This window comes from Manis javanica, chromosome X, assembly GCF_040802235.1.
Source record: "Manis javanica isolate MJ-LG chromosome X, MJ_LKY, whole genome shotgun sequence".
Taxonomy (NCBI): domain Eukaryota; kingdom Metazoa; phylum Chordata; class Mammalia; order Pholidota; family Manidae; genus Manis; species Manis javanica.
The window spans coordinates 39,756,412-39,771,515 of NC_133174.1; the positions used below are offsets into that span (position 1 = coordinate 39,756,412).

General features: G+C 44.3%; 1 protein-coding gene and 1 non-coding gene across 6 annotated transcripts in view; both read left to right on the forward strand.

Annotated features, from left to right (window-relative positions):
• RP2 (RP2 activator of ARL3 GTPase) overlaps nt 1–15,104 on the forward strand; it is a 95,434-nt gene that overhangs the window by 62,285 nt on the left and 18,045 nt on the right. For all 5 annotated transcript variants that reach the window (XR_001853642.3, XM_017664170.3, XM_017664171.3 and 2 more), the window contains exon 4: nt 13,532–13,617. Coding sequence is in view for 4 of the 5 variants with exons in the window: in XM_017664170.3 (XP_017519659.1) it covers nt 13,532–13,617 (86 nt within the window). In the remaining variant the exon portion in view is untranslated. The remainder of the gene's footprint in view (nt 1–13,531; nt 13,618–15,104) is intronic.
• Nucleotides 14,274–14,380, forward strand: LOC118967982 (U6 spliceosomal RNA). Its single transcript, XR_005055366.1, has one exon. It is a non-coding gene; the product is annotated as a U6 spliceosomal RNA (small nuclear RNA).

Consider the following 15,104-nt stretch of genomic DNA (forward strand, 5'->3'; position numbering starts at 1 on the left):
AGTGTGGCACAGCAATGCGTGGAGATGCAGGAACTGGTAGCCACAGGGGTACAGCCAGGTGTCCCCCCAGTATCTACACAGGAAATGATGTACACGCGTGGAATTGCAGAATTTGGCCAAGCAGTGTACGCAACATTTGGGGGAATCTTTGCCTGGCTGCTGTGACTGTGAGATGAAAGCGCTGAGAACACAAAGCGGTGTTGGCTTTAGCTTGCTTGGGAGACGTGCGAATAGTGCGACCTCACGCGTCCAAAGTGAGAACTACCACACTAAAGCAGCACAAGGAAAAAATATACATAGCCAATGTGAAACGGCTGCGGTAGGACCGCCGAAAAGTGAGCAGCAGACAGGTATGAACTAACCCTTTGGCTGCTGGTTTGGCTCGGGAAAAGCTTAATGAACAGCCTTAGAAAGTCTTAATGGGGCTATGGAAACAGTTGTATCCAGACCAAGGCTTTCGCTGACTGCCCATGAAGCAGGTGCAGGCAAGTGCTGTGGTAGACCAGGAACCCGTACCTTGTGCGCTGACTGATTTCCTTCCCAACTAGGGGTGGGGCTGGGATACCCAGTATACTGGGACACCAGAGGACTGGAGCCCATTTGTTAAACTTGCCATTCACTGGTCCCCACAGAATGTACAGTGGGTATTGGCACTGGTGATATGGATGCTGACTCCACTCTCCTTCATGGCAACCTGGATAGGTTCTGGGCCCCTCTGCAGTCATAGAGGAGTATAGTGGGCAAACAGTGTGGGTGTGGCGAGTAACTCTAACTTTGAAAATTGGGTGCTTGCCCCCACATCAATATGTAGTTTATGTATCTCTGATAGCAAAATACATCCTAAGGGTGGATGTGCTACATGGTCCTATAACATAAACGACTCTGAGGGAGTTTCAGTTGCGTGTGCATGTGCATGTTGTGAGAACAGTGTGGCAAGGTCATCCCCACCACACACCTTTGGTGTTGCCACAAGCCACCCACATAGTAAACATTAAACAATACCACCTGCCTGGTGGACAGGAGGAAATTGGCCAAACCATTTTGCAGTTGGAGGAAGCACACACCATCTGCCCAGCACACAGCCCTTTTAATTTACCCATGTAGCCTGTGAAGAAGCCTGACGGCACTCAGAATAACAGTGGACTATCAGAAACTAAACAAAGTAACTCCCCTACTGCACGCTGCAGTACCGAACATTACTAACCTGTTAGATAAACTGACTGTGACTTTGGGGACCTATCACTTTGTGTTGAATTTGGCTAATGCCTTCCTCCATTGACATTGCACCAGAAAGCCAGGAACAGTTTGCCTTCACATGGGAAGGCCAGCAGTGGACATTCACTTCCACAAGGATACTTGCACAGTCCTACTTTGTGTCACAGCTTGGTGGCTAGTGACCTGGCCACATGGTCCCATCCACCCTCAGTTCAAGTGTTCCATTATATAGATATAATATAATGTTAACATCTAATTCTCTTCCGGGTCTAGAAGCTGTGGCTTGCAGTTTGCGCCAGGCCCTCCAGGGGTGGGGATGGGCCATCAACAAAGACAAGATGCAGGGACTGGTTATTCTGTCAAGTTCTTAAATGTTGTCTGGTCAGATAAAACAAAAGTTTACCTGAAGCAGTGACTGATAAAATAAAACAGTACCCCCGCCCAAAAACTGTTAGGCAGCTACAAACATGTAGGCTTGTTGGGGTATTTGAGAACATTTATCCCTCACTTAGCCATGCTATTCAAGTCACTGCATTGCCTTATAAAGCTATGGGAAACGTGGGACTACATGCCAGAAGTAGAAAAGGCTTTTGCTGAGACAAAAAGAGCAGTGGCTCAGGCCCAGACAGTGCGAGTCACTTACGCCTCCATGCCGTTTCTGCTGATGGTGTGTGCCAGCACGGATGGGTATGGGTGGGGATTATAGCAGAAGCACGAGGCCTGCAAAGTCCCGGTAGGATTTTGGTCTCAGTTGTGAAAAGGAGCTGAGACTCACTATTTGCTGTTGGAAAAAAAGCTGGCAGCAGTGTATGCTGCCTTAATAGCTACTAAAGGAATCACTGAAATACAAGCATTACTGCCCTCCCAATTGAGGGATGGGTGCAAGCCTGGGCTACAGCTCCCCAGACTAGAGTTACCTAGACACCCACCCTGACCAAATGGGGAGCCAATTTAGAACAATGGGCTAAATTCTCCAAAAGCCCTCTCTCACAGGATTTGCAGCAAGTCCTGGGACTGTTAACTTTTGCAGTTGAAGCCACACCCACCTTACCAAGCGTGGAAGTGCCAATGGTAAGCCCCTATGAGGAGGAAACAGGGATGCCACCAGCACAGGCCTGGTATACAAATGGATCCACAAAGGGCCACCCACTGACATGGGTGGCTGTCACCATTCAGCCCTTACAGAAAGAGTTCTGGTGTAAGTCTAAAGTAGGGCAATCCAGACAATGGGCTAAATTACAGGTAGTGTGGCTTGTTTTAACTAGGAGATCAGGTCAGAATAACATGGCTGATACTTTGGTCAGGGCTTGTATGTTCCAGAAACTGCCCCCTGTGGACATGGGGCCATGGTTGCATAAAAAACTAGAGTATGTAGGCCCTAGAACCATGTATAAAGTTGCCCAAAGATGGCACATTCTGCTGACGTTTGCTGATGCAAACCAAGAGGTGCAAGCATGTGCTCAATGCACTCACTTTTACCCACATCATCGTTGGGTACCCATTTTTCAGAGGGATTGAAACATTTAGTATAGATGCAGTGGGTGAAGCACTTAACTGTAGCATTATGCTTGCTGAATGAGCAACCAAGGAAAACTGGAGTTAGTCCCATAGAAAAGTTGTTCGTGGCTCACCCGTGTCTCTTAAAATATTTAAAACAAGACCCCAGTGAGTTGGAGCCACAATTGCTGGAAGAAATATTGCTCCTTCCTGCTCCATGTACACTGTCTCCTGACTGTACCAAGGAGTGGACATGGCCGTGCACCTGGGTGTTTGAAGGACACCCATTGGTTGCATTGTATAAGGTATGGGGAGAGGGGCTGACCCATGGGTTACAAACTACCCCATGGATAGGAAAGTTGCCTTTTAAACTGACTGCTTCCTTGCTGGATAGGGCAACAGCCATATTGGCAAGAACTCTGGTAATGCAAGTATAGCCAATACCACAATTTCTGGTAAAGGCTAAACCTAATACTCTGCCAGTGCCTTTGGGCACTCTGGTCTGGTATCACAGACCAGGGAAATCGCCCCTGGCAGCCACTGTTTTGTCACAACATGACAAGGTCGCTTATATCCACCCGGAGAACCAGGACTTGCCATTCATGGTGTCTTTATTTGCCCTGTCTTTCCACCCAGGTTGACAGAGAGCAGTAGTATGGTGGCATGGGCCCATACTTTTGCCCAGGTACATAATGTCTCACACTGCTGGGTGTGTATAGAACTGCCCACATAAGTCACTGCCGGACTGCCATAGAAAATTGCTCCTGCCAACCTGTCTGCATGAAAACTCCTTCAAACATGGAATCACAGTGATGCCGAAGGTGAAGCAAAACGGCACACAGCTAAGCAGTTGACCCAGCAATCAGCACATGCTCTGACTGGAGAGAATACCATGTATAATGGGCAGGGATGGATGTCTAGTATACATGTAACCTTGCAAACTATAGCTCCACTGTGCATTAAACAGTAGGTTTCCATACCCAGTCACATGGTTGGCTGGTTACCCAGAAAACTGTGTGCCAATGTCAGTGTTAATTGCACCCCTAAATGCTGATGGGATGGTTGTGCCCATGTGGGCATTGTGCTGACCGACCCCCTGCTGGGAGAAACCATTTGGATATGTGGGAAATATGGCTGGTCCTATCTCCCTGCAAATTTGACAGGCTGTTGTATGTGGGGCTGCCCCTGCATATCAGGACAGATATTGCAAACCTTGCCATGGCTCACACATAATTGGGATGCTGTATATTCCTGCTGGCATCCACCCAAATGGATGGCATGGTGGTTTTACCCCCTGGCTCTCTTCCAAGAGCCAGCACTATACATGTAGAATTACAAATAGATGCCCTGGCAGAGCATGTTGCTCGTAACAACATGCTGTCTGTAACAAGGTCCTTGCTAGCCCTATTGCTAAATAAAATCACCCAAATGCGGAAGGTGACTTTACAAAACAGAATGGCTCTGGATATACTCACAGCTGCACAAAGGGGTACCTTTGCTTTACTGCACGTTGACTGCTGTGCGTATATCCCAGACCACCAGGAGCAAATACAAGCTACGCTCCAAAAAGTGGATAATGTAGTGTCTCAGATACAAGCCTTATCCCAAGACACCCTGTGGGGAAGTTGGAGTTCCTATGGTCAGGATCCTCAGTGAACTTAAACCACTTGATGAGGTAACTGGCCTGTTGCTGGGCTACCACTTCCACACCTTTAGGCAATAAGCTATTATTGCACTATATAGATAGCTCAGCCCAGTGCTCTGGGCAGAGGCAGAGACGCTAGTGCTCAACCTACCGCCAGGAGAACAAGCCAGGTAATGAACCCTTTCACCCCAAAGAAACGTTCTACTGTCATTTCTTTGGTCACACTGAATGCATAGCAAACTTGCCGGGGGATGACACCCACTGGCAAGACAATTGGCAAAGTCGGCAGGGTTCATTGTTGACCAATGAAAAAGACAGGCGACCCTTATGGAGGGGTGCTTCAGTGGGCTGCGACTATGAATGGGGATACAGTCAACTGTCCCCCAGTGGGTATGTGGTCTGAGGTGGCTTGCCTCCCAGAGGGCTGGGCCCCACCCCAGGACTGGAGGCAAGTGGAGGTGATACCTGAGGCAGTAGGGGTGGCCCTTGGTATAGTAAAGTGCCCATGAAGCAGCGGGGATTATGGGTTGGCTGCTTCTCACAGTAGTAAAATAAGTCTACAGAAGAGAAGGACATGCTCCTGAAAAAGACCCAAGAAATGGCAGCATGAGAATGCGAGCTGCAAACTTCTGTGAATTCCCTGAAGAAGGAAATGGCATTGATGCGAAAGGAGGCAGCACAAGAATGCTGGCAGCAAGTTGCCATTGAAGTGGTAAAAGATTGCTTACAGAATAAGATGGCAGTGCTGCCAGGTGCTCTGAAGGAGGAAAGGGCCATCAAGGAAAAAGATGAACTCCTGAGGGAAGCACAGGTGGAGGTAGCACAAGAACGCGAGCTGTGAAGCATTGAGGTGAAGGTAAGAGCTGCTGAAGACTGAGCTAGCATTGCTATGAGGCACAGTAGAAAAGGTAAAGGTTGTAGCAGAGGAGGCACTCAGGGCAGGGGAGAGAAAAGTGCCATCAGCCCTGGAAATGGAGGAGCTGCGGAAGGATGAAGAGGTGGTGCTGGAGGCACTGACCCCTCCTGTACTGAAAGCACGCTCAGTGGTTGTAACAAAAATAAAGACCCAGCAGCTGAATGTTCCCCAAGGAGAGGAGCAGCCCCCTCTCCAGGACGTGGAGCACTCTATGGTCTGCCCCTATACTCAGGCTGAGCTGCTGGATTTGGGCTCCCAGTTTAGGCAGAAGCCCTCAGAGTCAGTATCAGCTTGGCTCCTGCATCTGTGGGACTTAGGGGTGGATCAAGCTGTTCTGTTGTGATGAGAGATGGGAAAGCTAGCTTCCCTGCCTTGAGGCAGAGGTTACAAAGTGCACATCAGACCCCAGAGAATCACTGCTTCCTCAGTTGGCTTATGGCTGCAGTTCATGCTGTGTGGCCCAATCCAGGTGATCTACCATCCTCTCCTGTTAAATGACAGACTATGGTGAGCTCCAACACGTGTTACGAGAGCTAGGCATAAGAAATGCCATCTATAGTCCAGAGAATAATGGCCCAGATGAAGAGAGTTTCACTACTGGGATGAGAAATATTGTGTTTCAAATGGCTCCCACATCCCTCTTTAGGTCTCTAGTTGCCATTCTTTCCCCTCACTTAGGGCAGCCTGTAAACGAGGTGACACATACAGTAGCAGACTTAGAAGAGGCTGAAGCAGTGAGAACATGGAAAGAAATAAGGTCTTCTACTCACAGGAAGAATTTAAAGGGCCCTATGAAGGTTAAGAGGACCCAGATGTGGGTTGGTTTAATACGGGCATGAGCAGATAGAAGGAAATTAGATGGGAAGTCAAATAGGATCTTACTAGAGCTATGGCAACAACTGAAACCAGAGCAGCAGTTCCAGCCATTAAGACCAAAGAGGCAGAGGTCAGAGACAGAGCCACAAGTCCAGTCTGTGTGTTTGCAAGACTTCCTGCTGGAGAGCGAGCCAATCTCACTTGGGCCCACACAGGAATATTATTGGGGATCACGATTCAACTTAGGGGAAGGTTGAGTACCTGCCCTGAGGGATGGGGGGGACCAGAGACCACATGTTGAAATAGCTATCCATTGGTCCCCAGTGAGCATACAACGTGTCCTGGCTCTCATGGACACAGGGGCTGAATGTTCACTGATTCATGGTAACCCTGAGTGGTTCCCAGGGACCCCTACTATCATAGATGAATATGGGGGTAAGGCTATCAGAGTGAAACAAGCTCAAATCCCTTTGGGAATAGGGCATCTACCCCCAAAAGAGTATACTGTGTATATATCTTCTATCCCTGAATATATTTTGGGGATTGATATCCTGCAGGGTCTATGGCTGCAGACCACTGCAGGTGAGTTCAAACTGAGGGTACGTGTGGTGAAGGCAGTTCTGAAGGGACATGCTAGGCACCCACCCATAGCTTTGCCTGTGCCTCAGCGGGTGACTAATACCAAACAATACAAACTGCCTGGAGAGCATAAAAAGATTGGAGAAACTCTCCAGGAGCTGTAAAAGGTGGAAATTATGAAGCCCACCCATAGTCCTTTCAATTCCCCAGTGTGGCCAGTAAAACAGCCAGATGGCTCCTGGCATATGACTGTGGATTACAGAGAATTGAATTAAGTCATACCACCTATGCATGCTGCTGTCCCCTCTATTGCAGGCTTGATGGATACCCTCAGCCATGAACTAGGAACATACCATTATGTGATAAATCTTGCTAATGCCTTCTTTTCCATTGACATTGAGCAGGAAAGTCAGGAACAGTTTGCCTTCACATGGGAAGGATGGCAATGGACTTTCACTGTCCTACAGGGATACCTCCACAGCCCCACCATCTGCCATGGACTTGTAGCCCAAGACTTGGCTATATGGGAGAAACCACCAACAGTGTGGCTGTACCATTATATTGATGATGTCATGCTCATGTCCAATTCTCTTTCAGATCTAGAATGTGCAGCACCTAGACTGCTGCAACATCTGCAGGAGAAAGGATAGGCTGTGAACACCACCAAGGTTCAGGGACCTGGTTTGTCTGTCAAATTTTTGGGGGTCGTCTGGTCAGATTAAGACCAAAGTTATACCAGAAGCAGTTATAGATAAAATCCAGGCCTTTCCTACCCTACAACTTCAGCATTGCTACAGGAGTTTTGGGGTACTCTAGGCTACTGGAGAGTGATTATCCCAGATTTGGCACAAATTCTATAGCCCTTTTACTGGTTGGTATGAAAGGGCGTCAGGCGGGACTGGGATGAGACATGTGCATCTGCCTTTACTACAGCAAAATGAGGAATCAAGGCCATGCAGGCCTTGAGTGTGATAGACCCATCAAGGCCCTGTGAGCTGGACGTTCATGTGACTGAAGATGGTTATGGCTTGGGTCTCTGGCAGCAGCTTGAATGAACTCACCAACCTATTGGATTCTGGTCGCAACTCTGGAAAGGGGCAGAGGTATGATACACTTTGATAGAAAAACAACTGGCTGCCGTGTATCACACCTTGCTAGCTATAGAACCCATTACTGGAATGGCCCTGATAAAGGTAATAACCACCTATCCCATCTTGGGGTGGGTACAAAACTGGACCCAAAAGCCAAGGAGCAGTGTAGCACAAACACCCACACTGGCCAAGTGGGGTGCTTACTTACAGCAGTGCCATGCCCTCTCTAGTAGCCCCTTGAGTGAAGAACTCCAATGCTTATTGGGGCTGGTGACATATACTAGTGAAAAGTGGGAAGAACTTGCTTTTGAACCATTAGTAGCAGAGAGTCCCTATCGGGAAGGAAGAGCCCCTATACCCGAAGATACATGGTACACAGACATCTCCAGCCATGGGCAGCCCCCCAGAATGGAGGGCCATAGCTTTCCATTCTAAGACTGAGACAATATGGATGGAAGATGGTGAGGGGAAGAGCAGCCAATGGGCAGAGTTGTGGGCTGTGTGGCTTGTGATCAGCCAGGAGCCCTCCCCTATAGTTTTCTGCACCGACAGCTAAGCTATTGGGGTTTGACCCTGTGGCTACCAACCTGGTACCATGCCAACTGGCTGGTTGGTCACCGACCCCTTTGAGGGTAAGAATTGTGGCAAGACTTATGGGCCTGTTGTCAGACTAAAATAATTACACTATACCATGTGACAGGACATTTGCCACTGGCATCCCCAGGAAATGATGAATCAGATAAATTGGCCCAGATATGTTGGTTAGAAGGAAAGCCTTCCTCTGATGTAGCCCAATGGTTACATCAGCGTTTGTTGCATGCAGAGCAAAAGACAATGTGGGCTGTATCCTGTCGGTGGGGCTTGCCTTTGACCTTTGAAGAAGTTAGTAAAGCCCGGCAGGAGTGTGTCATCTGCTCCAAAAGGGACTTAACACTGAGTTCTACAGCAACATGGGACAATAGCTAAGGGACCTATACCCCTCATCAGGTGGCAGATAGACTATATTGGGCCTCTACGTGTGTCAGAAGGATATCAGTATGCCATGATTTGTGTGGACACAGCTAGTGGACTTCTGGTTGCTTTTACTATCCGTTGTGCAGACCAGCAGACAACCAAAAGAGGCCTGGAGCATCTCTTTGCCTCCTATGGCCGACCACAGGTAGTTGAGAGTAATCAGGGCTCCCATTTTACTGGACATACACTGCAAGAATGAGTGTGACAGCTGAGAATCAAATGGAAGTTTCATGTGCCATACAATCCTACTGCAGCAGGCATGATAGAGAGGCACAATGGCTTGTTAAAATCCAGACTAAAGTCAGATACCAATAGTTTATGGGGATGGTCAGTCTGCTTATGGACTGTGCTATGGCATTTGAACGAGAGACCCCTAGAGGGAACCCTGAACCCAATAGACATGTTAACATGTATGGCTGTCTCCCCTATACAACTGCAAGTACAAACCAAAGAAGAATCACTGAAGCTAAGATTTGGCCTCCAGAATAACATCTTGCTGCCAGCACCAACTGCACTGAACCCCGGAGACTCCACTGAGTGGATGTGGCCTTGGACCTTTCAACACATGGACCAATGACGGCTGGCTCTCCTGGCACCTTGGGAACAAGGCCTGGAAGCTGGCCTCCTGTGTATTCCTGGAATAACAGCAGAGTGACTCCCAAAGGTCACAGTAGTATATCCTGAATGGCCAGAAGGTAGAAGCATCTTAGCGGGGAGTTGTGTTCTGTCATCATGGCCAGTGCATGCACCTCCAGCAGCACTATATATAGACCCTTCAGTAACCCCCACAGGGAAAGGAGTATAAGTATGGTCTACTAGACCTGGAAGGGACCCCCTTCCTGCTACAGTCCTATCACAGGACCACTTTCTTGCAGGCATCCTGCCCGATGGACAAAATTTGCCTATGTTGGTGTCATTAAAACATGTGTCTTATCACCCCTAAGGTCTTTGTGGATTGGGAGCTTCCTCTGGCTTGAGGATTATTATAATTTTTGTTACCTGTATCAAAATGTTGTTGTATCATAATTGTTGTTATTATCTCTATGTTGTTGTTATCCTGTTGCTGTTGTGGAATCTGGTTACAGTGCTCCAGTTTTCTTGCCCAGGGACCATTGTGGAAGACTGAGAGCATGTAGATTTTAAGGCAAGAATTCTGGAGGGGTGGAGTGTGGTGAAGTTGGGGTTCGTATGGCCAGGATCCTCACTGAACTTAAACCACCTGATGATGTAACTGTCCTGTTGCTAGGCTACTGCTTCCACACCTTTAGGCAATAAACTATTATTGCACTATATAGAGAGCTCGGCCCAGTGCTCTGGGTGGAGGCAGAGACGCTAGTGTTCGACCTCCCGCCGGGAGAACAAGCCTGGTAATAAACTCTTTCACCCCAAAGAAACGTTCTGTCATTTCTTTGGTCACACTGAATCCATAGAGAACTTGCAAGGGGCTGAAACCCACTGGCTAGACACCCCCTGTCTACTTGGTGGTCACAGCTTGGTCCCACTTGGTGGTGGTTCCTAACCATAGTGGCCGCTGGGGCATGTGGCCCCCTTGTCTGTTGCTATTCTTTATATTGTTTCTGTGGGCTCTGGGTGCAGAGCTCTGCTTTGTGTGCAAGGAAGAAGCAGACGACTGCTGTCCTATAGAAAGGGGTGGGATGTAGGGAAGGCCCCTTCCCCCACAGTTTCCCTACTGTTCTATGAGACAGCTGTCTGCTGCTTCACCCCAAATATGTCTGGCCTTGAGAAACCTGAAAACACAGCATGTTATACTCATAAAAAAGAAGCTAGACAAGGGCCCTAAAGGCCAGGCACCTGGCCATGAAGGCCACACACATGCGCATCTTTAACACTTCTGTAACTCTGAATTAGTACTGTAGCAGTATCAGAAGTAGAGCTGTGTGCAGAGTAAAGCGGCCTCTTTGAGCACCCTCCATGATGACTCCTGCTGCCTTTGCTCTTCGCGTTGCCCTAAAACCTCAAAGGCAACCCCAGGACCCTGACACCCTTTCACCCCAATAACATTCTACTGTCATTTCTTTGGTCACATTGAATCCATAGTTAACTTGCCCGGGCCTGAAACCCATTGGCAAGACAACAAGTCTTAAACAAAACAAAATAAGGGATGTTTTCTTAAGTAACCACAATGTAATATCACATCTATCATAATTAACAATTCCTTAATATCATCTAATACCTAGTCCATATTCAAACTTCCCTAATTGTCTAAAAACATTATTTATGTATAATTTTAGAATTAATTTAATCCAGATCTGTTATTGGCCCACTAACTGTATGTACTTGTTTTATCTTCTATTGCTCTTAACCAGAAACAGGTGTTCCCCCTTTCCTTTTTGTCTTGTAAAAAAATCAAAAACAAAAATGCCTGGTCATTTGTCCTGTAGTGTGCATGGGTTTGTTTAATTTGTTCCTCTATGGTTCTTACAGACTGAAAGTTAGATCAAAGCCTTGTTTACATTCAGGTTTAGTTATTTTGGGGCAAGAATATTTTACAGGTGGTACTGTTTCCCATAGCATTAAATGAGAAGGCATATGATATTTGATTGTTGCACTGTAATGATGCAAAGATTGATTGGTATGTTCCCGTGGTGACAGCCTTATAGTTTCATCATGGTTTCCTGTCAGTCTTCCCTGTGGGATGCTAAAAACATTGATGATTGTTACCTGATCCAATTATTTTATTAGGAGTTGCAAAATGATGCTTTTCTAATCAAGTTACTACCTCTGCATTTATTTATGGATGTGTCTTGCCAATGGGTTTCAGCCCCAGGCAAGTTCATTATGGATTCAGTGAGAATGAAAAATGACAATGGAATGTTCTTGGGGTGAAAGGATTTATACCCAACTTTATTCCCACTGTGGCAGGTCAGTCACAAGAATCCTGTCTACTCAGAGCAAATCTGCATGCAGCAAGCTGGTCTCTGCTTCTGGGCCTCTCTACTCCCACAGCCATCTCAGTCTCTGTCCTTGGCACTGCCACCACTCCAGCCTCTGCTCTCCTGCATCCCTGCAACTGTGCAGCCCAGAGCACTGGGTGGAGCTGTTTATATAGAGTCAGTAACAATGTATTGCCCACACGTGTGTAGTGAGCTAGCCGACCAGGGCCAGGTGAGAATCCTGGCCATAGGAACCTTCACTTTATGCACAGGATTTTAGCAGAACTTCTCATACACCAGAGCTGTTTGGTTAACTTGAAATATGCTTTGTATCAGAAAAGCAGAATGTATAAAGGGAAAATAATTAAGCATCAATTTTCAGAGTAATGAATTGGTACCCTAACAGCCTACAGTGGTGTCCAATTTTGTTTTCTTCTCTTTTCTAAATATTATGAGCTCATGATTTTATATATTCAGTATGTTTTAATAAATTGCTGTTATTAGTCCTTCTGATCTTATCTCATCTTTGGCCATTGGGCTCCGTTCAAGCTGGCTCATATGTCCTTTTGATATAGTTCCATTAGCCTTTGATAGCATCATTGTTTTTTGGCTCAACAGGACGTTCCAGGTTAATCTTACCCATTGCTTGCGCCACACATATAGAATCATCCATTTTTCTGTGAAAATGTTCTCCAGTTACTTTCTTGTCTTTACTCAACTCCTATCCTGATCTACACACTCTGAGGCTGAAAAACTCACACTTCAATTTGTTCTCTGTATCTAATTTCACAGCTGACTGTTACATATCCTGCCTTTTCTGTATTCTGTATTAAATCACAAGCCTCAATTATTTCGCTGCCCAGCGCAGTGTGATCTTTTCTCTTGTTCTCTTGTGCTTTGTCCTAGGGCATGTGACTACATTCAGCTTAGTGTTTCATATTCATTCACCTTAGTATTTTATTACTTTTAGTAATTCATTATTAATGCTGTATTTGTTTAATGGATTTATATCTTTTTTCAAGAAATTTATGATTTCCTGGAGGTCAGAACTTCTCCATTACTGTAGGGGATTAAAAAGCAAATCTACTAGGAATATAGTGACAGCTGAGTAAGGATTAATTGAATTGAAGGGCATAGTTCGCTTGGGTAACTTATGGCTGTATTTGCCAACAGGTTGACACCAGTAGTGCCAATATGACATTTAAATCCAAGCCAAATTAAACCCTAAATCTTTATGCCAGAATTTAAAGTACAGGTGATTTAGAAGTATTCAAATTAATGTATGGAAAAGGAGGCACAAATAACCTGTTCAGACAATTTTTTTATAAAACTTGGTCTTTGGTTCTAGAATGTAGTTTTAAGGCACACTCAAGAAAAATATTTTCAGATGGCCATTACTTTTGGCTCCTAGCCTCAATTCCTACTTGGCTTAGTTTCATTACTGGTGGCTCAGAACTTGCTACCTGGCTGGTAAATAGGAGAGTTGGGAGCAAGGCTGGCTGCCTGGCAAAACCTACTTATGTTGATTTAATTGCTTTTGATCTTATTTGTCATCTTAACTATTTTTTGTACTGCTAAGTGAGTAGACTTTTTATGGTTTTTATAGAAGAATAAAAACCAGAAAAACCAGACTATTTACAACACTTAAAAATGTGACACTAGTCCTAATAGCAATGAAGTTACTCATCATATGATGAGAGTCTATGTTAATTTGTTTTATGATTAGAGTAGGAAAAAGTAGCTGAAGTGATGTGGCCCATCTGTATACTTCCTTTTTCCTTTTCTTTTATGCCCAAGGAAGATGCCAGAGATTCTTCAGGGAAAAGTAAAAAAGTTTTTAGAATGGTTTTGTATTCAATTATAGGTCCTGTTATTGCCTTGGAGTTTAATGGAGATGGTGCTGTAGAAGGATGTCAACTTATTGTCCATGAGATATTCAATGGGACCAAGGTACAAGACTTTATTAACTATATTTCAGTCAAACCTTTTCATTTCATCTTTTCATTACAGTTAAATAGTATTTTTATCCCTGTCGTTGCTTAGAAATTTTTTAAAAAGCAGATCATGATTTTTAGAATCTACAGTAAATAATTGGGAGCTAACCTTTGGTTTTTCCTTGCCAAACTAAAATTTTAATTGCTTAAAAACATACAGAATATGAATCTACTTACTAAAAACTTGAATAATATGTAAGTTTTTAAAGTAAAAAGTCTCATCAAATGTCTTAAATCTTTCCTTTTTTAAAAATAGTGATATATTGAAAATGTTATATTTCTAAGATTACATGCATTAGATTGATGATCCTATTGCCCACGTTCATTTTTATTTGCTTCACTAATGCTTCATCAAAAATTGATCTTGAGCTATATCTAGAAATCATTAATGTAGGTATTTTTTAGATATGTTGATGAGGTTGCCATAGCTAAGAATTTCAGGCTTCGGTAACAATGTAACTTAAAATACAAATACATGAGGATTAAATGACTATATATAATATATATATGTAACTGATTTTTTTAAACTAAATATCTCAGGAAACTTTTGGTTTTGTAGTCTGATTTGGTTTATGGTTACTTGAATTTGCATAATTTAAAGTACTTTGTCTTGTGCTCACTTGAGCAGCACATATACTAAAATTGGAATGATACAGAGAAGATTAGCATGGCTCCTGCGCAAGGATGACACACAAATTCGTGAAGCGTTCCATATAAAAAAAAAAGATAAAGTACTTTGTCTTTTGTCTCCTTTTATTATCACAACACTACAAGGGAGAGGGCAGATATAATCAGACTGAAAAGAAAAGGAAACAGAGAATGGTTATGATTTGGAGTTTTTAGATCTGAATAAGTTAAGGATTATCGAATGCAACATTCTCATTTTACAGGTATGGAAGCTGAGCCCAGAGAGGTTTATTAAGTTGTCAGCATCATACAGCTAGTTTATGATAACTAAATAGAACCCACGTATCCTCTAATTCCTGGCTAACATTAGTGGAAGATATTTTTGAGGGGTCTGTTGAATATTTCTTTATTGATACTCATTTAAAATTAGTAATATATGTTTAGCTGCTTTAGAAAAGATAATCTCAAGGTTTGCTTCTCAGCCTATTGAAATTGTTATTAGAAAATAGAAGAAACTAAGTTATTTAAATAAACCTCTTTATTCAGTGGCTTTCATAATGACTGTTGTATATTTAAAAACAGCAGTAAAATTCCAAGTGTAATAAACTACAACTGAAGTAGTATGAAAGTAAAAACCTTAATTATATCACAAGTGCTTTTAAAAGAACTCAATTTACATTATAGCTATTGAAAGTATATTGCATGGGTTCTAAAGAAAATTTACAGATTAAATGTTACAAATGATGAGCTTGAATCTCTTTAAAATAGCAAGCTTATGACTTTGTTCTTTGAAGAACATGGGTTTTAGAATTTTGG